This window comes from Manis javanica, chromosome 11 (assembly GCF_040802235.1).
Source record: "Manis javanica isolate MJ-LG chromosome 11, MJ_LKY, whole genome shotgun sequence".
Lineage (NCBI taxonomy): Eukaryota > Metazoa > Chordata > Mammalia > Pholidota > Manidae > Manis > Manis javanica.
In genome coordinates this window covers 88,320,813-88,345,803 of record NC_133166.1, presented here as the reverse complement: position 1 = coordinate 88,345,803, position 24,991 = coordinate 88,320,813, and the positions used below count along the sequence as shown (strand labels likewise).

The following is a 24,991-nucleotide window of genomic DNA, read 5'->3' as shown; positions in this document are numbered from 1 at the left end:
CTGCTGTAGATTTTTTTGTCAAGTCAGGAATGCCAAAAGTGATTCTATTTTAGTGATAATCCAGAATTCCTGGATAAAACAGAAAATCATGGTGATCATATTTCTAATCAATGTACTTATAAATGGCTCCAACTCTTCGGCCTCAATTTCTCCTATCAGTAGGCACTAAGATTGTTCAAGTGTAAAGAAAACTCTAGGATTAATTTTAAAAAAAGGTTTATGAATCATTACATTTACAACATATACAGAGAGTACAAACCAAGAAAGCAAATTTATTTAAATTACTAAAATAGCTCTTAAAGTCATTTACAGATCAACTGCTAACAATAATTTTTCCTGAAAGATATAAGTAATGTTAATTACTTTAAAATTATTTTGGTCAGTGAAACATTTAATAAAAACATTTTTTTTCCATATAATATATATGTGTATATGTATATACATATATATGTATAAAACAAGCCTTTTCGAAAACTTTTGTTTTAGAATCCTCTATAAATCAGATGATCTGATTTCTGACAGTCCAGAACAAATTACAATAGGGAGTATAAATTTATGAATCCTGGTGGTCCTAGCGGGAAGAAGCTGTACCACACACTACTATCAGTCATGGTATTCTCAAAAGTTAAGTGATGAAGCCTATGATTGGCTCTATTATTTTAGAAAACACTTAAATGTTTTCATTTAAATGTGTGCAGGCAATTAAGTAAAAAAAGGTAGATCTAGATTTTAAGATTCTAAGAAAACCAGAACAGTTGACAGATGAGAAAGCTGTTATAGATGCAGTTACAACTGAAATACTGTAGTAGTATAGTAATGTACAGCAGTACATTTTAACATTCTTCATATATAAAGTTCACTTTTTTTTTCTTGAGGCCCTCTTAATAAGATTTACCACATGTATAGCAAATCTTTACATCTGCTATAAGAGTGTCATTAAAGGACTTAGTCTACAACCAGTGGACATGCAGGAATTAAATCCTTCAGTAGCCCAGGAAAGTGGTTAACAAATGGTTGATGAAGTCCTGAAATTATATTTCTTAATTTAAAACAAAAGCTTCACGATTATGTCCAAAACAAAATGCTCTGAATTTATCTACCCATAAGAGTCAAATGAACAAATACACTAAACTTTGTGATATACATTTTCCCAATCCTTGGGAGCACCAAAAAAATTCTTAAAGGGGAAAAAAGGACACCTGAAAAACAATTGCCAACAGAATTCACTGTTCATATATGTTTGACTAACCTAAGTGTCAATGGCTTATTTTAACATTTCATCATGAAGACTTTTTCCCCCCTTTCCTTCCTCATTTCACAATTTCTCTCTCTTACTGCCTCCTTTTCTCACCCTCCAAACACACACTCAGATGACCTTCCATTATTTTTGTTCCTATAAGCAGAAGCTAAGGAACTCACAGTTAAATGATATATAAGAGAACAAAACAGGGTTGCATTTAGGTAAGAGCTACTTACTAAATAACCCAACAAGCTCTGTGAAAAACCTAAGTTAAAAAATTGGGAGGATTCACAGGAAAGAGCCTAATACCATCCACTGGTTATACCACAGCAAAAGAATGACTCAACCCAGAATCTAAACAGATCCTCATGTGACTGCATATAATTTATAGTTCTCATATGCCATCAATGCAGATCATAATGAAATAGGGAAATGATTCTTTTAAAAAAGATGATCGCATTGAATAAATGATTTAGGTGTTCCATACTTATTTAAGAACTTAACTTCTTTTTAAAAAAAACTTTTTTCAAAAAGAGCTCTGAGTCCTATCTCTGCTTAGAAAAATCTGAAAAATTCTCAGAACTTGAGACATGATTTTCTCTTCTCTCACCCCTTACAAGCAGATGCCCCTTTTCAGGGCATTTTCAGGTTGTACTGGCAGGACTAAGTGTGAAATACGGCTCCAGAGTCCACTCAGTTTGTCTGCATCCATATGTTTGTAGGAGCTGGGTGTGTCAGAGTTGGTGAATTTGATTTTAAGGAAATCTCTCACTTTTTCTTCAACTTCCTTTAGGCCTAGACTGGTTCCAAGTGTCTCCTCTTCCAGCAAGACAGTCAGGACTAAGGCTACATCTTTGAAGGCAGCATTTTCATGGTCACAGTACTTATAGAAGATCAAAGTGGAGCCTGCAGGCAGTGACTCAAAGCGGTGTACCACAGCTGCATTCTGGCCATTTCTGAATCCATTGCTCAACTCCTGATCTACCTCTTGTTTGACAGTATCACTGTCTTGAGTAGCTTTGCCTGCCCCATCAATCCGGATGGCACGGACGCTATGGAAGGAAGAATAGGCATCAGCAATTTGTTCGCTCAGACACTTGAGTGCTTCCTCAGCATCTCGGGCAGCAGTGAGCAGCAAGATAGCAGGCTGAGGCCGAGGCTGGGAGCTATTAAGATGTTTTTCTAGGAATGTTAGGCTCCTCTTCCAGAGCTTCTCATCTTGACCTTGGTACTTATTCATAAGCTGTTTCATCTGGTTCTGGAACTCTTTAACAGCAGAGGCTTCTACCTCAGGAGTACGAGTGAACAAAAACCTCCCACTGGCAAGAGCAGCTATCAGAACAAGTGGCCACCACCACTTCATTTTGACAAAGGATGAATTTTTGGGTTGTCCAGTCACTTCTGCTTGGGAAAAGAAGAAATGACAGATACAAATACCATTTTCTTAGATACAAGGGCAAGTAACTTTCAAAACGAATATTAATCTTTATGAACATTTGATAAAAGAGGAGAAATTTAAAGAAGGGAGCTGATAATTTACTTTCTTTAAGAAATAATTTATCACATGTATACAAGAAAATCTCATATCCATAGGTTTTAAGTTATGTGTGTAAGTATGCATATGTGTCTCTTCAATGTCAAAATTATAAATCTCAGAGAGGAGAAATGAGAATCTAAGTACATGAAATGACATAAACAAGTCAGAAATAAAACATTTTATAAAGCAAAACTATAATTACTACAGCTAATATTTGGGAAGTAAACAGTATTAAAAGACATTTTATAAAATATTTAAAAATTTTAAAAACTCAAGAGCTCACATTGCTAATTATCCAAGGTGGAATGTTTTGAAATATGTAAAGGGATAAAGAAAGGATGCTCAACTATAAGTGAACATCTTCCATACATTACACTGGCAACCTGTCCCTACAACTGCACTGATGCCCATCTTTTGTGGTATGCAAGTCACTGGTAAAATCTAGTTTGCAACTCATCCCTAATCCATTATTGGCAATAACGAAATCAATTTACATTTATCCAGTGCCTTTGATGTTATAAAGCACTTTCTCAAACACCAGTTCATTTAATCATTTAATATGATAGCAACAGTAATACTTTTACACTTTCTGTTTATTGATTGACTGCTTTAGGCTAGTAATTGTTCTATGGACCTTTTAGAGCAACAATTCTGAAAGAGTGGTTGGTGGGGTACCTTGAGGTCCTTTCAAGGGGAGCCTTGAGGTTAAAGCTACTCTTGTAACACTAAGATATTACTAATCCCTATTCATCACGTTGACATTTCCCATGGATGGTACAAAAAGCCATGGTGGGAAAAACAACTGATGTCTTAGCATGAATCACAGGACAATGGCACCAAAAAGACTAGTACAGTCTTTGTATTTTCACGGCCATGCATTCAAGGTTACCAGTTTAACTTAACAATGTCCTTCATAAAGCGATGAAAGTTATTTATCTTATTAAAATTCAGCCCTTGAGTACATATTCTAATCTTCTGTATGAAGACATGGGAAGTATACTTAAAGCACTTCTGCATAGTACAATGGTTGCAAAGGAAAGTACAGTGGAAAGAAAGTACAGAGGAAAAGAACTTTGTGTGACTGAGTTTTGAGCCGAAGTTACGCTTTTTTTCATGGAATTTTTATTTGAACTAACAAGTGACAAACTATGGTTTGTGTATTTGGTAGAAATTTTCTTAAAAATGAACAAAGTGAACCCGTTGCTTCTAGGGAAACAACTAACAATGTTGCCAATTTAAGAAATCAAGGTTTTAAGTGAAAATTAGGATTGTAGAAATACTGTCCTGCCACCTTGAGTTTGACAGCTCCCCATACTGAGACTTTTTGAGATGGATGGTGATATTAAAAAAATGTGACCTTCTTATACTGTATTACTAATATGTTAACATCTAGAAGATCTACATGACAGTGAACCAGTATTTTCCAAATCATCAGTGCATGATAGTCTACTAAAAGTACAAGAAAGACCCATGATTTTAATGTACCGGATGTTCATTAACATGATTTCAGATTTCACGTTTCAAATGACATTCAGAAACTACCACTTATTGAGTTTTAGACAGTATCAGAAGAGAGTATTTACAATTATCTGAAGACTACTAAAGTTCTACATATCTGTATAAAGCTGGATTTTTGCAGGTTACTTCAACCAAAACTATTGTAACAGACTAAATGGAGAAGCACTGATAAGATTCCAGATATATTTTTAAAAACCAGGCATTAAGAAGATTAGAAATAATGCAAAGCAATTTATCATTCTTCTTACTGAATGCTTAAAAAATAAAACAATAAACATTAACAAATCTTTTCAATTTTAATTTCTAGGAAAATATAGATAGGTATAACCTGTATTTTTAAAAAAGGCTCTTTTGAGCATTCACTTTGCTAGTGCAAAGTGGTACTGAGAAAAAAAAAATCTGAGATTGTTAAACTATTTTCTTAGTACACAATCAGATAATGAACAGGCGTAGAGAATCAAAGAAACTTGCCCTGAGACTACACAGAAGTGGTCCAATCTAATTCCAGTACAGGTCTGTGGACTCTAAAACCCATAGTAATCCCACTATGTCATAATATGTATCATCTTTTCTTTGACTCAGCTGATTCACTTGGTTAGTAGTATTATATAAGCAGCTCTACTTACAGACTTTCACATTTGGTATTATGGACAATAAAATGAAAGGGAAAATCAGATGTTGTTTCATATGGTTGTCCCTAAATAATTTTGGTGCTAATAAAATATATATTTTTTCCTTTGAGGTACTTAAAATACAGTTCTTCAAAGAGCATTGTTATTTTACTGTCAAAAAATTAAAAACAATATCGATCACTGGAGACTCACTTAATAAAAATGAATGAACAAACTTACGATGGCTCGAGGTTGAAGGAAACTGGTTTCCAAGCTCTGATTTCTGAATGCTGTCATCTAATGATAGAAGTAATAAAGACAATCAATTTACAATAATACAAATTATGTTTCATAATTTAAGCATTTCCAATAGAGAAAGAAAATACAACATCCACTGAAAGAAAATAAGGCAGAGATCATCCAGAAACAGAAGAAAAAGAAGAAGATCCAAGTACCCATTAGACTAACAGCTACGCATGACATACAGTGCCCTAGTACAAAGCACACTCTTAACACAGTTTTGTGAGAAAGCCTTGAAGTATTTTGACCCAAATTATTTAATATGAGTGATTAAACTTCTGGGACAATGATAAGAAGACAAAGAAAATAAGTACAACTATAACAAAAGGAAATATTATACCATCTGAAAAACTGCCATATATTGAACTCTTGTCTGGTGCTGATGCTGTAAAGAGGGAAAAAAGGATAAAATATAGATTATGGATTACTGAGTTGTCTGGATATGAGAATTTAAGGTAAAAATGTTAAGCCTCACTATTTACTACCTCAAATATTCCTCTGGTGCTTCCATGTTAAATATCACTAGCATTTTTTAAATTACATTAAAAAAACTTTTCACTACTTCTGTTAATAGACAAGCAGTTCTGTTTTAGATTTGTGGTTAAACAATAGAGTTCGAAAATAATTTTCTCACAACTCCATCAAACCTCTACTTCCACCATTACTTTAAAAACAAAAACTATCCCAACTCTTTCCTTTTTCCTTCCATCCTTTTAGGCAAGGTTGCAGATTTTAATGTCTAAGAGGGAGGAAATGGAAGGACAGGGATCAGAACGGGGAGAGTCTGGGTTACTCACTTATATGACCTACATTTAACAATACTGCCATCTACCACTTGCCTGGAGTTTTACAACTTTTGTATATGTAACTGATCTTCCTGGTGTCTATCAACAGCCTTTCACTTGAGAAACATTGGACTAAATGGGAGCAATAAAATTAGTATTGCTAAGATACAGAAATAGCCTTATTTTGGTCATATGACAAACTCAAATAAAACAAAATGACATCAACCTTAACCCTAGAGGCAATTGTTTTCAATTACTGGTTTAGCCTAGGAAACTACATTATTTAGAAGCTTCTGAGGTAGGTCACCAAAGCCCAACTATTATAACTAACAACAAAAAATTGCATCAGATGTTGATCTTGAATACTTCATTCCATGGTTGCAAAAATGAAATGAGGTAATAATTCATGAAAATGTGAAGTGCTTTACTGTGATGATATTAATGAAGAATAACTAAATAAGTTATTATATAATGTAATATTAATATACTTTATAGAACAGAACTTGGCAGGGTATATACTACTGAGACAGGGAACTGTCTAAAAGGTAATCTCTATATCTCTTACTAAAAATACTATTAGTGAGAATGTTTGGTATCTTGATCTGGGTGAAGGTTACATGAATATATACAAATCTCAAGATTCATCAAGCTGTACACTAAGATCTGTACACTTTATTGGATGTACCCCAATATGAAACAAAAAATTTATGATTAGAAAGAATAACAAAAATTCCTAAATAAAAAATCTTTTTAAAAGATAAAGCTCAACCTTTTCCAGTCTGAAGAGTATGCTAAAAGTCAATTGCTCTATAAAAGTCAAAAGCATAGGGAGGGCGGAGCCAAGATGGTGGTGTGAGTAGAGCAGCGGAAATCTCCTCCCAAAACCACATATATTTTTGAAAATACAACAAAGACAACTCTTCCTAAAAGAGAGACCAGAAGACACAGGACAACACCCAGACTACATCCACATCTGCGAGAACCCAGCGCCTCATGAAGGGGGTAAGATACAAGCCACCGCCCAGCGAGACCTGAGCGCCCCTCCCCCAAGCTCCCGGCGGGAGGAGAGGAGTCAGAGCGGGGAGGGAGAGGGAGCCCAGGACTGCTAAATAGCCAGCCCTAGCCATCCGCACCAGAGCACAGACACATTGCGTGCGTGGGGTGCTGGAAACTAGAGAGACAGGACAGTAAGACCTGTGAGCAGGTCCCCACAGCCAGGGCTGGGGACAAAGAAAAGCAAGTGCTTTTTAAAAGTCTTAAAGGGACAGGGACCCCACAGGTGGATGGAAGCATCCCGGGACACATAGGCCAGCAGCAGGGAATTCCGGGAAACTCCGGGAACCCTAACCCCCTGGATAGCAGGGCAGCTCAGAGGCCCCTTACAGAGATAAACAGCCTCCTGGCCGTTTCCCCTCCAATGTGGCTCGGCCATATTGGAGCAGCAGCCTGAGGCAGTCCACACCCACAGCAACAGAGGAGATAAACTCCATAGCGACGGGCTATCAGAATAATCAGAAGCCCCATCTTCGCACAGCCCAGCACAAGCCACTAGAGGTCATTATTCTCCCAGGAGAGGAAGGGCACAAACCAACAAGAAGAGACGTTCTCCCAGCCATCACTCGTGCCAGCTCTGCAAACTATCTCTATCGCCATGAAAAGGGGGAATTTGAGGCAGACAAAGATCACAGAGTCAAACCATGAGAAGGAGATAGACTTAAGCAATCTTCCTGAAAAAGAATTGAAAATAAAAATCATAAAAATGCTGACGGAGATGCAGAGAAACATACAAGAGCTAAGGGATGACGTCTGAAGGGAGATTACAGAAATGAAACAATCTTTGGAAGCATTTATAAGCAGAATGGATAAGATGCAAGAGGCCATTGATGGAATAGAAACCAGAGAACAGGAACACATAGAAGCTGAAACAGAGAGAGATAAAAGGATCTCCAGGAATGAAACAATACTAAGAGAACTGTGTGACCAATCCAAAAGGAACAATACCCACAACATAGGGATACCAGAAGAAGAAGAGAGAGAAAAACAGATAGAAAGTGTATTAAAGAAATAATTGCTGAAAACTTCCCCAAACTGGGGGAGGAAATAATCGATCAGACCATGGATGCACACAGAACTCCCAACAGAAAGGACCCAAGGAGGACAACACCAAGACACATAATATAAAAATGGCAAAGATCAAGGACAAGGACAGAGTTTTAAAGGCAGCTAGAGAGAAGAAAAAAGGAGACCTACAAAGGACAACCCATCAGGCTATCATCAGACTTATCAACAGAAACCTTACAGGCCAGAAGAGAATGGCATGATATATTTAATGCAATGAAACAGAAGGGCCTTGAACCAAGAATACTGTATCCAGCACGATTATCGTTTATGCATGAAGGAGGGATTAAACAATTCCCAGACAAGCAAAAGTTGAGGGAATTTGCCTCCCACAAAACACCTCTACAGGGTATTTTACAGGGACTATTCTAGATGGGAGCACTCCTAAGACTAAACAGATGTCACCAGAGAAAATAAAATCACAGCAAAAGCAGATCAACCAAATACTAACTAAAGGCAAAAAATAAAATCAACTATCCACAAACAGCAGTTAAAGGAAACAAAAGAGCACAGAATAAAACAACCAACATATAAAGAATGGAGGAGGAGGAATAAGAAGGGAGAGAAGAAAAGAATCTCCACATAGTGCATATAATAGCTCAATAAGCGAGCTAAGTTGGCAGTAAGATACTAAAGAAGCTAACCTTGAAGCGTTGGTAACCACGAATCTAACTGCAATGGGAATAAGTACATATCTTTCAATACTCACCCTAAAAGTAAATGGACTGAATGCACCAATCAAAAGACACAGAGTAATAGAATGGATAAAAAAGCAAGACCCATTATATGCTGCTTACAAGAAACTCACCTCAAACCCAAAGACATGCACAGACAAAAAGTCAAGGGATGGAAAAACATATTTCATGCAAACAACAGAGAGAAGAAAGCAGGTGTTGCAGTACTAGTATCAGACAAAATAGACTTCCAAACAAAGAAAGTAACAAGAGATAAAGAAGGACATTATATAATGATAAAGGGCTCAGTCCAACACGAGGATATAAACATTATAAATATATATGCACCCAACAAAGGAGCACCAGCATATGTGAAATAAATACTAACAGAACTAATGGAGGAAATAAAATTCAAGGCATTCATTTTAGCAGACTTCAACATGCCACTCACCTGAAAGGATAGATCCACCAGACAGAAAATAAGTAAGGACACGGAGGCACTGAGCAACACACTAGAACAGATGGACCTAATAGACATCTATAGAACTCTACATCCACAAGCAACAGGATACACATTCTTCTCAAGTACACATGGAACATTCTCCAGAATAGACCACATACTAGGCCACAAAAAGAGCCTCAGTAAATTCCAAAAGATTGAAATTCTACCAACCAACTTTTCAGACCACAAAGGTAAAAAACTAGAAATAAATTCTACAAAGAAAACAAAAAGGCTCACAAACACATGGAGGCTTAACAACATGCTCCTAAATAATCAATGAATCAACGAACAAATTAAAATAGAGATCAAGGAATATATGGAAACAAATGACAACAACACAAAGCCCCAACTTCTGTAGGACACAGCAAAAACACTCTTCAGAGGAAAGTATATAGCAATCCAGGCATATTAAAAGAAGGAAGAACAATCGCAAATGAATAGTCTAATGTCACAATTATCGAAATTGGAAAAAGAAGAACAAATGAGGCCTAAAGTCAGCAGAAGGAGGGACATAATAAAGACCAGAGAAGAAATAAACAAAATTCAGAAGAACAAAACACTAGAAAAAAATCAATGAAACAAGAGCTGCTGCTTTGTGAAAATAAACAAAATAGGTAAGCCCCTAGCCAGCCGTATTAAGAGAAAAAGAGAATCAATACACATCAGCAGAATCAGAAACGAGAAAGGAAAAATCACAACGGAACCCACTGAAATACAAAGAATTATTAAAGAATACTATGAAAACCTATATGCTAGCAAGTAGGAAAACCTAGAAGAAATGGATGACTTCCTAGAAAAATACAACCTTCCAAGACTGACCAAGGAAGAAACACAAAAGATAAACAAAACAATTACCAGCAAAGAAATTGAAGCACTAATAAAAAAACTACAAAGGAACAAAACCCCAGGCCAGGTGGATTTACCTCGGAATTTTATCAGACATACAGAGAAGACATAATACCCATTCTCCTTAAAGTTCTCAAAAAATAGAAGGGGAGGGAATACTCCTAAACTCATTCTATGAAGCCAACATCACCCTAATAACAAAACCAGGCAAAGACCCACTAAAAGAAAATTACAGACCAATATCCCTGATGAACGTAGATGCAAAAATACTCAACAAAATATTAGCAAACCGAATTCAAAAATATATCAAAAGGATCATACACCATGACCAAGCGGGATTCATCCCAGGGATGCAAGAATGGTACAACATTAGAAAATCCATAAACATCATCCACCACATAAACAAAAAGAAGGACAAAAACCACATGATCATCTCCATAGATGCTGAAAAAGCATTCGAACAAAATTCAACATCCATTCATGAGAACAACTCTCAGCAAAATGGGTATAGAGGGCAAGTACCTCAACATAATAAAGGCCATATATGATAAACCCACAGCCAACATCATAACAGCGAGAAGCTGAAAGCTTTTCCTCTGAGATTGGAAAAAGACAGGGATGCCCACTCTCCCCACTGTTATTTAACATAGTACTGGAGGTCCTAGCCACAGCAATCAGACAAAACAAAGAAATACAAGGAATCCAGATTGGTAAAGAAGAAGTTAAACTGTCACTATTTGCAGATGACATGATGTTGTACATAAAAAACCCTAAAGACTCCACTCCAAAACCAGTAGAACTGATATTGGAATACAGCAAAGTTGCAGGACACAAAATTAACACACAGAAATCTGTGGCTTTCCTATACACTAACAATGAACCAATATAGAAAGAGAAATCAGGAAAACAATTCCATTCACAATTGCATCAAAAAGAATAAAATACCTAGGAATAAACCTAACCAAAGAAGTGAAAGACCTATACCCTGAAAACTATAAGACACTCTTAAGAGAAATTAAAGAGGACACTAACAAATGGAAATGCATCCCATGCTCTTGGCTAGGAAGAATTAATATCGTCAAAATGGCCATCCTGCCCAAAGCAATATACAGATTTGAGGCAATCCCTATCAAATTACCAGCAACATTCTTCAACGAACTGGAACAAGTAGTTCAAAAATTCATATGGAAACACCAAAGACCCCAAATAGCCAAAGCAATCCTGAGAAGGAAGAAGAAAGTGGGGGAATCTCGCTCCCCAACTTCAAGCTCTACTACAAAGCCATAGTAATCAAGACAATTTGGTACTGGCACAAGAACAGAGTCACAGACCAGTGGAACAGAATAAAGATTCCACACATTAACCCAACATATATGGTCAATTAATATTCGATAAAGGAGCCATGGACATTCAATGGCGAAATGACAGTCTCTTCAACAAATGGTGCTGGCAAAACTGGAAAGCTACACGTAAGAGAATGAAACTGGATCACTGTCTAATCCCATACACAAAAGTAAATTTGAAATGGATCAAAGACCTGAATTTAAGTCATGAAACCTTAAAACTCTTAGAAGAAAACATAGGCTAAAATCTGTTGGACATAAACATAAGTGACTTCTTCATGTACATATCTCCCCGGGCAAGGGAAACAAAAGCAAAAATGAACAAGTGGAACTATATCAAGCTGAAAAGCTTCTGTACAGCAAGGGACACCATCAATAGAACAAAAAGGTACCCTACAGTATGGGAGAACATATTCATAAATGACAGATCCGATAAAGGACGGACATCCAAAATATATGAAGAGCTCACACACCTCAACAGACAAAAAGCAAATAATCCAATTAAAAAATGGGCCGAGGAACTGAACAGACAGTTCTCCAAAGGAGAAATTCAGATGGCCAACAGGCACATGAAAAGATGCTCCACAGCACTAGTCATCAGAGAAATGCAAATTAAAACCACAATGAGATACCACCTCACACCAGTAAGGATCGCCACCATCCAAAAGACAAACAACAACAAATGTTGGCGAGGTTGTGGAGAAAGGGGAACCCTCCTACACTGCTGGTGGGAATGTAAATTAGTTCAGCCATTGTGGAAAGCAGTATGGAGGTTCCTCAGAATGCTCAACATAGAAATACCATTTGACCCAGGAATTCCACTTCTAGGAATTTACCCTAAGAATGCAGCAGCCCAGTTTGAAAAAGACAGATGCACCCCTATGTTTATCCAGCATGGAAGCAACCTAAGTGTCGATCAGTAGATGAATGAGTAAAGATGTGGTGCGTATACACAATGGAATATTATTCAGCCATAAGAAGAAAACAAATCCTACGATTTGCAACAGCATGGATGGAAGTAGAGGGTATTATGCTCAGTGAAATAAGTCAGGCAGAGAAAGACAAGTACCAAATGATTTCACTTATATGTGGAGTATAAGAACAAAGAAAAACTGAAGGAACAAAACAGCAGCAGAATCACAGAACCCAAGAATGGACTAACAGTTACCAAAGGGAAAGGGACTTTGGAGGATGGGTGGGCAGGGAGGGATAAGGGTGGGTAAAAAGAAAGGGTGGGGGCATTACGATTAGCATGTGTAATGTAGAGGGGGTGTGGGGTGGGTTGTGCAACACAGAGAAGACAAGTAGTGATTCTACAGCAACTTACTATGCTGGACATTGACTGTAATGGGGTGTGTAGGTGGACTTGGTGATGAGGGGAGCCTAGTAAACATAATGTTCTTCATGTAATTGTAGATTAATGATAACAAAAATAAATAAATAAATAATAACTGATTCATGTCCTATGCTCTTGACTTCTTATTTTTTGAGAGGGCATCTCTCATATTTATTGATCAAATGGTTGTTAAGAACAATAAAATTCTGTATAGGGGACTCAATGCACAATCATTAATCAACCCCAAGCCTTAATTCTCAACAGTCTCCAATCTTCTGAAGCATAACGAACAAGTTCTTAAATGGTGAACAAGTTCTTACATAGTGAGTAAGTTCGTACATGGTGAACAGTGCAAGGGCAGTCATATCACAGAAACTTTCAGTTTTGATCACACATCATGAACTATAAACAATCAAATCAGATATGATCATTCATTTGATTTTTATGCTTGATTTATATGTGAATTCCACATTTCTGCCTTATTTTTTTTTAATAAAATGCTGAAGTGGTAGGTAGAGCCAAGATAAAGGTAGAAAACATAGTTTAGTGCTGTAAGAGGGCAAATGTAGATGATCAGGTGTGTGCCTGTAGACTAAGTATTAATCCAAGCTAGACAAGGGCAACAAAACATCCACGGATGCAGAAGATTTCTCTCAAAACGGGGGGTGAGGTTCTAAGCCTCACCACTGTTGATCCCCGATTTCTCACCTGATGGCCCCCCTGCGACTGTGCCTGTCTTAGGTTGTTCCTCCTTTGAGGAATCTTACCCGTCTCTGGCTAACCAGCCATCATCTGGGGCCATACAGGGAAATGTAAAGTTGGTAAGAGAGAGAAGCAATATTCTTTGAAAAGGTTAGCTTTTTACTTCTTTGCATATTTATGCCCTGTGGCTTCTATGCCCAGCATTTGTCTTGAGGTATCTTTACCACTTGGAAGAATTATACTCGGTAATTTTCTATATGAGGCATGAATTCTAGTAAAGGGTTGTAATTAGGAAGGAAGAAGAAAAGCTATAGAAGTAGCAGACGGAAGAAAACATGGGAAGATTGATTATTTCTTTGACATAACTTCTTGTAGAGTAACATAAGCATGTATAGGTTTTAACAAACTACTAATTAAATTGTGTACACACATTAACATAATGGGAATACAGATGCATAACAAAAGCAGACCTACAATTACTGGCCATAACCAGTTGTAACCAAGAAAACTAGTTAGGTACCCTAGGCATTTGTGAAAACTTATCAATAATACAATGGATATTGTCTAACTGAATTTGAATAGTTTGAGAAAAATCAGACAAATTAAAGCAACCCATTCCTGGGAACTGTTCACATCCCATATGTTCTTTTAACAGTTGTAGTCTATAGTCGCACGATTTTGGAGCACTGCAACTCGCACTTCTCCTAATTCTTGGTTGAGTTCCGACAATATAGATCCAGTCATATTTGTTGTTTTACTGTATGCACAGGCCAGCTTAGATATCTCCTTCTTCATTCCAATGGCAAGTCCAGGAACTGGCGGGATGAATGCAGCTACAACTGCAACAGCGCCAGGATCTATGTTAAAGTTTTTTATGATCATCTTCTCGAATGAGTCTTCCTGAGGATGTTGATGTTAAAAGTTCTTCTGCATATCATATCTTAATTCGTTTTCTGGGTAGCAAAATTAGGCTTTGATCCTCTGTATAAATACAAACAAACCCTTTGCCCACACTTTAGTATGACCTTTATACAATTGTGAAGAACCTATTGGAGATCACCACACAAGAACTGCTTTTTTTTTTTTTTCAGAGAAAGGAATACTATCAGCAAAATGTACTTCCATAGCTCATCATCCGACACCCTTTAAAAGATCAAAATTAAGGATATGTAAAGCATGCATTAATCAATAATTTGCAGTTAATTTTTTCCTATCAGGGAGTAACCCCCCCTTTTTTTCTTATCATTAATCTACAATTACATGAAGAATATTATGTTTACTAGGCTCTCCCGTACACCAAGTCCCCCCCACAAACCCCATTACAGTCACTGTCCATCAGCATAGAAAAATGTTGTAGAATCACTATTTGTCTTCTCTATGTTGCAGAGCCCTCCCCTCCCCCCCCCACATTATACGTAGTAATCGCAATACCCCCTGTCTTCTTCCCCACCCTTATCCCTCCCTACTCCTCCCATTCTCCCCAGTCTGTTTCCCTTTGGTAACTGTTAGTCCATTCTTGGTTTCTGTGATTGTGCTGTTGTTTTGTTCCTTCAGGTTTTCCTTTGTTCTTATACTCCACAGATGAGTGAAATCATTTGGTATTTGTCTTTCTCCGCTTGGCTTATTTCACTGAGCATAATACCCTCTAGCTCCATCCATGTTGTTGCAAATGGTAGAATTTGTTTTCTTCTTATGGCTCAATAATATTCCATTATGTATATATACCACATCTTCTTTATCCACTCATCTACTGATGGACGCTTAGGTTGCTTCCATTTCTTGGCTATTGTAAATAGTGCTGGGATAACCATTGGGGAGCATCTGTCTTTTTCAAACTGGAGTGCTGCATTCTTAGGGTAAATTCCTAGAAGTGGAATTCCTGGGTCAAATGGTAAGTCTATTTTGAGCATTTTGAGGAACCTTCATACTGCTTTCCACAATGGTTGAACTAACTTACATTCCCACCAGCAGTGCAGGAGGTTTCCCCTTTCTCCACAACCTCGCCAACATTTGTTGTTGTTTGTCTTTTGGATGGTAGCCATCCTTACTGGTGTGAGGTGATATCTCATTGTGATTTTAATTTGCATTTCTCTGATAACTAGCGATGTGGAGCATCTTTTCATGTGTCTGTTGGCCATATGAATTTCTTCTTTGGAGAACTGTCTGTTCAGTTCCTCTGCCGTTTTTGTTTTTTTTTTTGAAAGTCATTCTAATTTTTATTTAAGAAAAAGCAATTTTCATAAATGGTGTACCACTAATGAATCGTGATCATCTATAAGCCCCATAGCAAATTACACTTTTTTTTCTTGGTATCATTAATCTACAAATACAGAAAGAACATTATGTTTACTAGGTTCCCCCCTTCAGCAAGTCTCCCCCACATACTGCTTCACAGTCACTGTCCATCTGTATAGTAAGATGCTGTAAAATCACTACTTGTCTTCTCTGTGCCGCGCAGCCCTCCCTGTGCTCCTCATGCACTATACATGCTAATCATAATGCCCTCTTTCTTTTTCCCCACCCTTATCCCTCCCTTCACACCCATCATCCACAGTCCCTTTCCCTTTGGTTCCTGTTAGTCCATTCTTGGGTTCTGTGATTCTGCTGCTTCTGTGTTCCTTCAGTTTTCCTTTGTTCTTATCCTCCACATATAAGTGAAATCATTTGGTACTTGTCCTTCTCCGCCTGGCTTATTTCACTGAGCATAATACCCTCTAGCTCCATCCATGTTGTTGTGAATAGTAGGATCTGTTTTTTTTCTTATGGCTGCGTAATATTCCGTTGTGTATATGTACCACATCTTCTTTATCCATTCATCTACTGATGGACATTTAGGTTGCTTCCATATCTTGGCTATTGTAAACAGTGCAGCTGTCTTTTTCAAACTGGGCTGCTGCATTCTTAGGGTAAATTCCTAGAAGTGGAATTCCTGGGTCAAATGGTATTTCTATGTTGAGCATTCTGAGGAACCTCCATACTGCTTTCCACAATGGCTGAACTAATTTACATTCCCACCAGCAGTGTAGGAGGGTTCCCCTTTCTCCACAACCTCGCCAACATTTGTTGTTGTTTGTCTTTTGGATGGTGGCGATCCTTACTGGTGTGAGGTGGTATCTCATTGTGGTTTTAATTTGCATTTCTCTGATGACTAGTGCTGTGGAGCATCTTTTCATGTGCCTGTTGGCCATCTGAATTTCTCCTTTGGAGAACTGTCTGTTCAGTTCCTCGGCCCATTTTTTAATTGGATTATTTGCTTTTTGTCTGTTGAGGTGTGTGAGCTCTTCATATATTTTGGATGTCCGTCCTTTATCGGATCTGTCATTTATGAATATGTTCTCCCATACTGTAGGGTACCTTTTTGTTCTATTGATGGTGTCCCTTGCTGTACAGAAGCTTTTCAGCTTGATATAGTTCCACTTGTTCATTTTTGCTTTTGTTTCCCTTGCCCGGGGAGATATGTACATGAAGAAGTCACTTATGTTTATGTCCAACAGATTTTAGCCTATGTTTTCTTCTAAGAGTTTTAAGGTTTCATGACTTAAATTCAGGTCTTTGATCCATTTCAAATTTACTTTTGTGTATGGGATTAGACAGTGATCCAGTTTCATTCTCTTACGTGTAGCTTTCCAGTTTTGCCAGCACCATTTGTTGAAGAGACTGTCATTTCGCCATTGAATGTCCATGGCTCCTTTATCGAATATTAATTGACCATATATGTTGGGTTAATGTGTGGAATCTTTATTCTGTTCCACTGGTCTGTGACTCTGTTCTTGTGCCAGTACCAAATTGTCTTGATTACTATGGCTTTGTAGTAGAGCTTGAAGTTGGGGAGCGAGATTCCCCCACTTTCTTCTTCCTTCTCAGGATTGCTTTGGCTATTTGGGGTCTTTGGTGTTTCCATATGAATTTTTGAACTACTTGTTCCAGTTCGTTGAAGAATGTTGCTGGTAATTTGATAGGGATTGCCTCAAATCTGTATATTGCTTTGGGCAGGATGGCCATTTTGACGATATTAATTCTTCCTAGCCAAGAGCATGGGATGCATTTCCATTTGTTAGTGTCCTCTTTAATTTCTCTTAAGAGTGTCTTATAGTTTTCAGGGTATAGGTCTTTCACTTCTTTGGTTAGGTTTATTCCTAGGTATTTTATTCTTTTTGATGCAATTGTGAATGGAATTGTTTTCCTGATTTCTCTTTCTATATTGGTTCATTGTTAGTGTATAGGAAAGCCACAGATTTCTGTGTGTTAATTTTGTGTCCTGCAACTTTGCTGTATTCCAATATCAGTTCTACTGGTTTTGGAGTGGAGTCTTTAGGGTTTTTTATGTACAACATCATGTCATCTGCAAATAGTGACAGTTTAACTTCTTCTTTACCAATCTGGATTCCTTGTATTTCTTTGTTTTGTCTGATTGCTGTGGCTAGGACCTCCAGTACTATGTTAAATAACAGTGGGGAGAGTGGGCATCCCTGTCTTTTTCCAATCTCAGAGGAAAAGCTTTCAGCTTCTCGCTGTTATGATGTTGGCTGTGGGTTTATCATATATGGCCTTTATTATGTTGAGGTACTTGCCCTCTATACCCATTTTGCTGAGAGTTGTTCTCATGAATGGATGTTGAATTTTGTTCGAATGCTTTTTCAGCATCTATGGAGATGATCATGTGGTTTTTGTCCTTCTTTTTGTTTATGTGGTGGATGATGTTTATGGATTTTCTAATGTTGTACCATTCTTGCATCCCTGGGATGAATCCCGCTTGGTCATGGTGTATGATCCTTTTGATATATTTTTGAATTCGGTTTGCTAATATTTTGTTGAGTATTTTTGCATCTACGTTCATCAGGGATATTGGTCTGTAATTTTCTTTTAGTGGGTCTTTGCCTGGTTTTGTTATTAGGGTGATGTTGGCTTCATAGAATGAGTTTAGGAGTATTCCCTCCCCTTCTATTTTTTGAGAACTTTAAGGAGAATGGGTATTATGTCTTCTCTGTATGTCTGATAAAATTCTGAGGTAAATCCACCTGGCCTGGGGGTTTTGTTCCTTCGTAGTTTCTTTATTAGTGCTTCAATTTCTTTGCTGGTAATTGTTTTGTTTATCTTTTGGTTTCTTCCTTGGTCAGTCTTGGAAGGTTGTATTTTTCTAGGAAGTCATCCATTTCTTCTAGGTTTTCCTACTTGCTAGCATATAGGTTTTCATAGTAGTCTTTAATAATTCTTTGTATTTCTGTGGAGTCTGTTGTGATTTTTCCATTCTCTTTTCTGATTCTGTAGATGTGTGTTGATTCTCCTTTTCTCTTAATAAGTTTGGCTAGAGGCTTATCTGTTTGGTTTATTTTCTCAAAGAACCAGCTCTTGGTTTCATTGATTTTTTTTCTATTGTTTTATTCCTCTCAGTTTTGTTTATTTCTTCTCTGATCTTTATTATGTCCCTCCTTCTGCTGACTTTAGTACTCATTTGTTCTTCTTTTTCCAGTTTCGATAATTGTAATGTTAGACTTTTCATTTGGCATTGTTCTTCCTTCTTTAAATATGCCTGGATTGCTATATACTTTCCTCTGAAGAGTGTTTTTGCTGTGTCCTACAGAAGTTGGGGCTTTGTGTTGTTATTGTCATTTGTTTCCATATATTCCTTGATCTCTATTTTAATTTGTTCATTGATTCATTGATTATTTAGGAGCATGTTGTTAAGCCTCCATGTGTTTGTGAGCCTTTTTGTTTTCTTTGTAGAATTTATTTCTAGTTTTTTACCTTTGTGGTCTGAAAAGTTGGTTGGTAGAATTTCAATCTTTTGGAATTTACTGAGGCTCTTTTTGTGGCCTAGTATGTGGTCTATTCTGGAGAATGTTCCATGTGTACTTGAGAAGAATGTGTATCCTATTGCTTGTGGATGTAGAGTTCTATAGATGTCTGTTAGGTCCATCTATTCTAGTGTGTTGCTCAGTGCCTCCGTGTCCTTACTTATTTTCTGTCTGGTGGATCTATCCTTTCAGGTGAGTGGCATGTTGAAGTCTGCTAAAACGAATGCCTTGAATTTTATTTCCTCCATTAGTTCTGTTAGTATTTATTTCACATATGCTGGTGCTCCTGTGTTGGGTGCATATATAGTTATAATGTTTATATCCTCATGTTGGACTGATCCCTTTATTATTATGTAATGTCCTTCTTCACCTCTTGTCACTTTCTTTGTTTTGAAGTCTATTTTGTCTGATACTAGTACTGCAACACCTGCTTTTTTCTCCCTATTGTTTGCATGAAATATTTTTTTTCATCCCTCACTTTTAGTCTGTGCGTGTCTTTGGATTTGAGGTGAGTCTCTTGTAAGCAGCATATAGATTGGTCTTGCTTTTTTATTCATTCTGTTACCCTGTGTCTTTTGATTGGTGCATTCAGTCCATTTACATTTAGGGTGATTATTGAAAGATATGTACTTACTTCCATTGCAGCTTTAGATTCGTGGTTGAAGGGTAGCTTCTTTACTATCTTACTGTCTAACTTAACTCGCTTATTGAGCTATTATAAACACTGTCTGGTGATTCTTTATTTCTCTCCCTTCTTATTCCTCCTCCTCCATTCTTTATATGTTGGGTGTTTTATTCTGTGCTCTTTTGTGTTTCCTTTAACTGCTTTTGTAGGTAGTTGATTTTATTTTTTGCCTTTAGTTAGTATTTGGTTGGTCTGCTTTCTTTGCTGTGATTTTATTTTCTCTGGAGACATCTGTTTAGCCTTAGGAGTGCTCCCATCTAGAGCAGTCCCTCTAAAATACCCTGTAGAGGTGGTTTGTGGGAGGCTAATTCCCTCAACTTTTGCTTACCTGGGAATTGTTTAATCCGTCTTTCATATTTAAATGATAATCATGCTGGATACAGCATTCTTTGTTCAAGGCCCTTCTGTTTCATTGCATTAAATATATCATGGTGTTTTCTTCTGGCCTGTGAGGTTTCTGTTGATAAGTCTGATGATAGCCTGATGGGTTTTCCTTTGTAGGAGACCTTTTTCCTCTCTCTAGATGCCTTTAAAACTCTGTCCTTGTCCTTGATCTTTGCCATTTTAATTATTATGTGTCTTGGTGTTGTCCTCCTTTGGTTCCTTCTGTTGGGAGTTCTGTGTACTTCCGTGGTCTGATCGATTATTTCCTCCCTCAGTTTTGGTAAGTTTTCAGCAATTACTTCTTCAAATACACTTTCTGTTCCTTTTTCTCTCTTCTTCTTCTGGTTCCCCTATAATGTGGATATTGTTCGTTTTGGGTTGGTCACACAGTTCTCTTAATATTGTTTCATTCCTGGAGATCCTTTTATCTCTCTCTGCGTCAGCTTCTATGTGTTCCTGTTTTCTGCTCTCTATTTCATCAATGGCCTCTTGCATCTCATCCATTCTGCTTTTAAATCCTTCCAGAGATTGTTTTATTTATGTAGTCTCCCTCCCTACTTTGTCCATTTGCTCTTGTATTTTTCTCTGCATCTCTAACAGCATGGTTATGACCTTTATTTTGAATTCTTTTTCAGGAAGATTGCGTAGGTCTATCTAAGCTCCTTCTCAGAAGTTGTCTCTGTGATTTTGGTCTGGATCAAATTCTTCTACCTTTTCGTGGTGATAGAGGTATTTGTGGGGAGCTGGTGTATGTGTCAGCTGAGAGAATGTCCCTTCTTGCTAGTTTTTGGCCTTCCTCTCCTGGGAGAGCAGCGACCCCTAGCAGCTTATGATGGGCAGCTTTGTGCAGATCGGATCTCTGATTCTTGCCCAGCTGCTGTGAAAGAAGCTCTGCCCTGCTGCTGTGAGCATGGCCAGACTCAGGCTGCTCCTCTGCTATGGCAGAGCCACCCCGTAGGGGGAAGGGGCGGGAGGCTGTTTATTGCCGTGAGGGGCCTCCGACCTGCACTACCGCCCAGAGGGTTAGGGCACCCGGAGCTCCCCGGGATTCCCAGCTGCTGGGCTGAGTGTGCCTGGGTGCTTCCGTCCAGCTGTGGGGTCCCTGTCCCTTTAAGACTTTCAAAGCACACTCACTTTTCTTTTGTCCCAGGGGCACCAGGTGCGGGGACCCGCTCACAGGTTTTACTGTCCTATTTCCCTAGTATCCAGCACACCATGTGTGTCTGCGCTCTCGGTGCAGATGGCTAGAGCTGGGTGTTTAGCAGTCCTCGGCTCCCTCTCCGTCCCTGTTCCAACTCCTCTCCTCCTGCTGGAAGCTGGGGTGAGGGGCGCTCAGGTCCCGCTGGGCTGTGGCTTGTATATTATCCCCTTCGTGAGGCGCTGGGTTCTCACAGGTGTAGATGTAGTCTGGCTGTTGTCCTGTGTCTCTGGTCTCTCTTTTAGGAATAGTTGTATTTGTTGCATTTTCAAAAATATATATGGTTTTAGGAGGAGATTTCCGTTGCTCTACTCACGCCGCCATCTTGGCTCACAGTCATTATTATTATTACACAGTATATTAACAATGAGTAAGCATTAATAATTATTCATATGGCATTTAGAATGAAAAAACTGTGTTCCCATTTATAATAAGCTCTTTAGAATAATTTAATCATAGAAACTATTATCCCTAGAAAATCAAGGTACACAAAGATTAAATGACTTTACCAAGGTCAGTTAGGAAGTAGAAGAACTGGGTCTGGAACCCAAGAGCTCTGATTCCAAACTTTCCTCTTTTCTCTATCCCACTTTCAGAGACAGATTCCAAAGAATGCATATTAATGAGGCATAGTCTCAGAGGTCTGACCTCTCTGTACATATTCTTCCCTATTCTTACTGTTTCACCACCTGGGAAACAGGAAAAATAGAGACAGTGGTTCTATCCTTCCCAAAAGGTTAGGATACAGGCAATAATCTAATTGGGACCTGAATACCCAAGGAACTAGTACTAACATGGGGTGACCAGTAAGTATCTAAAGTCCCAGGTTCGTAAATCCATAAATCTAAAAGTTAATTTTTTTCCTCATTAAAGTAGGCAGAAATGTATAATTAAGACAGTGAGACATGAAATTTGTAATGCTAAGAAAAACTATTTTTTAAATGAGCTTGGACTGAAGAGGAATGTATAAACCTATCTGGAAATCTTTGCAGTCTTCTACTTTCATTGAATATATTTTCCTCCTGTTCATTGTTCTTATCTTCAAGTTCACATGTGGTTAAAAGTCTACAGAATTCTGTTATCTGCACTTTAATGTGCAAACCTTTGGTATATAATTTCTATTCAACTCTCAAAGCTTCATATATGTGGTAGATGGCTATCAATCAGTATATAACTATTTAAGCCACAATAAATATAGTAACTCAAATAATGCAAACAGATAAAGTATGAATTTTTATTTTATTAATTTAGGAACTAAAAAGATCTATGTTCCAACTGGATCTTCAATGTAATTATTTTCCCTACTGTATTGCATTTGTACAGTGTGTTATTAGAGGAAATAAAAATTATACAAACATTTTTTGATAACACTGCATACAATACTTCACTTATCTGGGAGTAACTTATCTGATATTAATTACCCAGAATATATATTTAAGAACTAAAAAATAACAGAAGTTCCTGAAGTTTTCATAGTATATATATACATAAACTCATGTATTTTTATTTCCAAGAGCATCTCTCAGATCTTCAAAGTAAGTTTTAATTTTTGATACTGATTATAAACATAATCTTAATAAGCTGAATAATTAGTATTTTATTTTAGGTCAGGAGAGCAAATTGTAAAAGGAAATGGTCTTCTAAAAGAAAGTACATACAGCAATAAGAAATGACAGACAACAAAACCAGGGCAAAAAGCTTCTTCACTGTGGCATCTTATTACATTGATGGATAGTGGTTGTAATGGGGTACAGGGGGGACTTGATAATATGGATGAATGTAGTAACCACATTGTTTTTCATGTGAAACCTTCATAAGAGTGTATATCAATAATACCTTAATAAAAAAATTGTATAAAAAAAAGCTACTTCAGTTTTAGATAGCTGAAGAACTCATACATGGGATAAAACTTGACTGCTTGGAAAAAATGACTTGTGACTATTACTACTTTACTGGTGGAAAACCAAAGCCACAGAGGTTATCTTGTACAATTATAGGTAGCCATTTCATGAGTAAGAGATATACACGGTAGGGATTTTTACATTATCTAAGTGAAAGTAAGGGGATACCCGATGACCTCGAGACCTACTGTGGTTAGATGAGTAAAGAAAGGATAAGGTTAAGGATCACTTAAGGCCTGGGTTTTTTTATATAGTCAATGCTTAATGTGGACACACTGCTATAGAAATTATGATAGATACTGAATTCAAAGTATGATTGCTTCATTGCATTTATTTATGATATTTCTTAAATTCTGTGACGCTTAATCCACCTTAAAACTAAACACAGAAATAGTTTATGGATTTTAACCTTTATTACTCAAAATACTGAGTAATTATTACTTAAAATACTGAGTAATTATAACTCAAATTAATGAGTACACAGAGCTGCTTTAAGTGGTTATTTACATGAAAGTAAAGACTGTCAAAACTAAAGAACAGGTATTGTCAAAAGAGTACAATCTCACTATACTGTACAGATTGTATTGCTGCTAAAAGGAGCTGACACCTTGTCAAGCTAGACCCATCATCTACTGGTTTTCTCACACCACTATCTACACTGTACACCCAGTCCATCTCCTCCCAATAGAAGCAGATGGAAATCATTAAACTAGTAATTATAGCTGTTCTTTTTTAATGAAATTACAACCTAAATGCTTACCTGAAGAACTAAGTATTTTTATATGTTACATAAGAAAAACAGCAATTAAAATTATTTCAATAACAGGTAGAGATTTATCAACTTACTTTGCATCCTAGTCCTTGGCCTTATTCTTGGGGTTTGTTCAACCCATTCCTGAGGGTTTTTTTGATACCCTGAGCCTGCAGCAAGTACAAATATCAAGACATTACTTTACATCCTTTGAAAATGTCTATCACACTCATGTTTTAAGCTAAATTTATCAGAAAGGCAAAATAAGTTGGGGAGGAAAATAACAAAAGCAACAGGTTAAGAAGTAAAAGACAATGTCAAAGTATCATATCAGTGAGGATGAACCACTTCCTACAGTAAAACAGACAGCAAGTAAATATATAATCACTTAATAGATAAAACTCTGCACAAGTCCTTTGGGCTGGTCTATGAGAATAACTGAACCTGATTTCAATGTTTAAGAAGGAACAGTTAACAATTTACTATTACAAGTTAATTTCAGTAAAATAGTCCTAAACACATTTCCATAGCACAGAGTATTTATAACATACAGTATCAACATGTGGCAGAATAAAAGGCAAAGAGAGTAAAATGACTCAAAATCCCATTCAAACTTTTTGTTGGCAGAATAAGATAAGGTTAGAATTAGTTGATTGATAAAAGAACAGACAACCAACCACTTACTTAGCATTGGAGTTTGCTTATGAAGAGCTGTGAAGTCTCGACCTGCAACAGAAAACAGAGATAAGGTCATAGAATACTTGG

At 37.3% G+C, this 24,991-nt stretch overlaps 1 protein-coding gene across 4 annotated transcripts in view; it reads right to left on the bottom strand.

Annotated features, from left to right (window-relative positions):
* Positions 1–245: 245 nt before the first annotated feature.
* TOR1AIP1 (torsin 1A interacting protein 1) overlaps positions 246–24,991 on the bottom strand; it is a 49,139-nt gene continuing 24,393 nt past the window's right edge. For 2 of the 4 annotated variants that reach the window (XM_037021092.2, XM_037021094.2), the window contains 5 exons: positions 24,911–24,952; positions 24,322–24,396; positions 5,547–5,591; positions 5,147–5,203; positions 246–2,641 (listed from right to left, as the gene is read on the bottom strand). In XM_037021092.2, the coding sequence (XP_036876987.2) occupies positions 1,854–2,641; positions 5,147–5,203; positions 5,547–5,591; positions 24,322–24,396; positions 24,911–24,952 (1,007 nt within the window). In that variant the 3' untranslated portion in view covers positions 246–1,853. The remainder of the gene's footprint in view (positions 2,642–5,146; positions 5,204–5,546; positions 5,592–24,321; positions 24,397–24,910; positions 24,953–24,991) is intronic. The other 2 variants (XM_037021093.2, XM_037021095.2) reach the window with 1 other exon arrangement.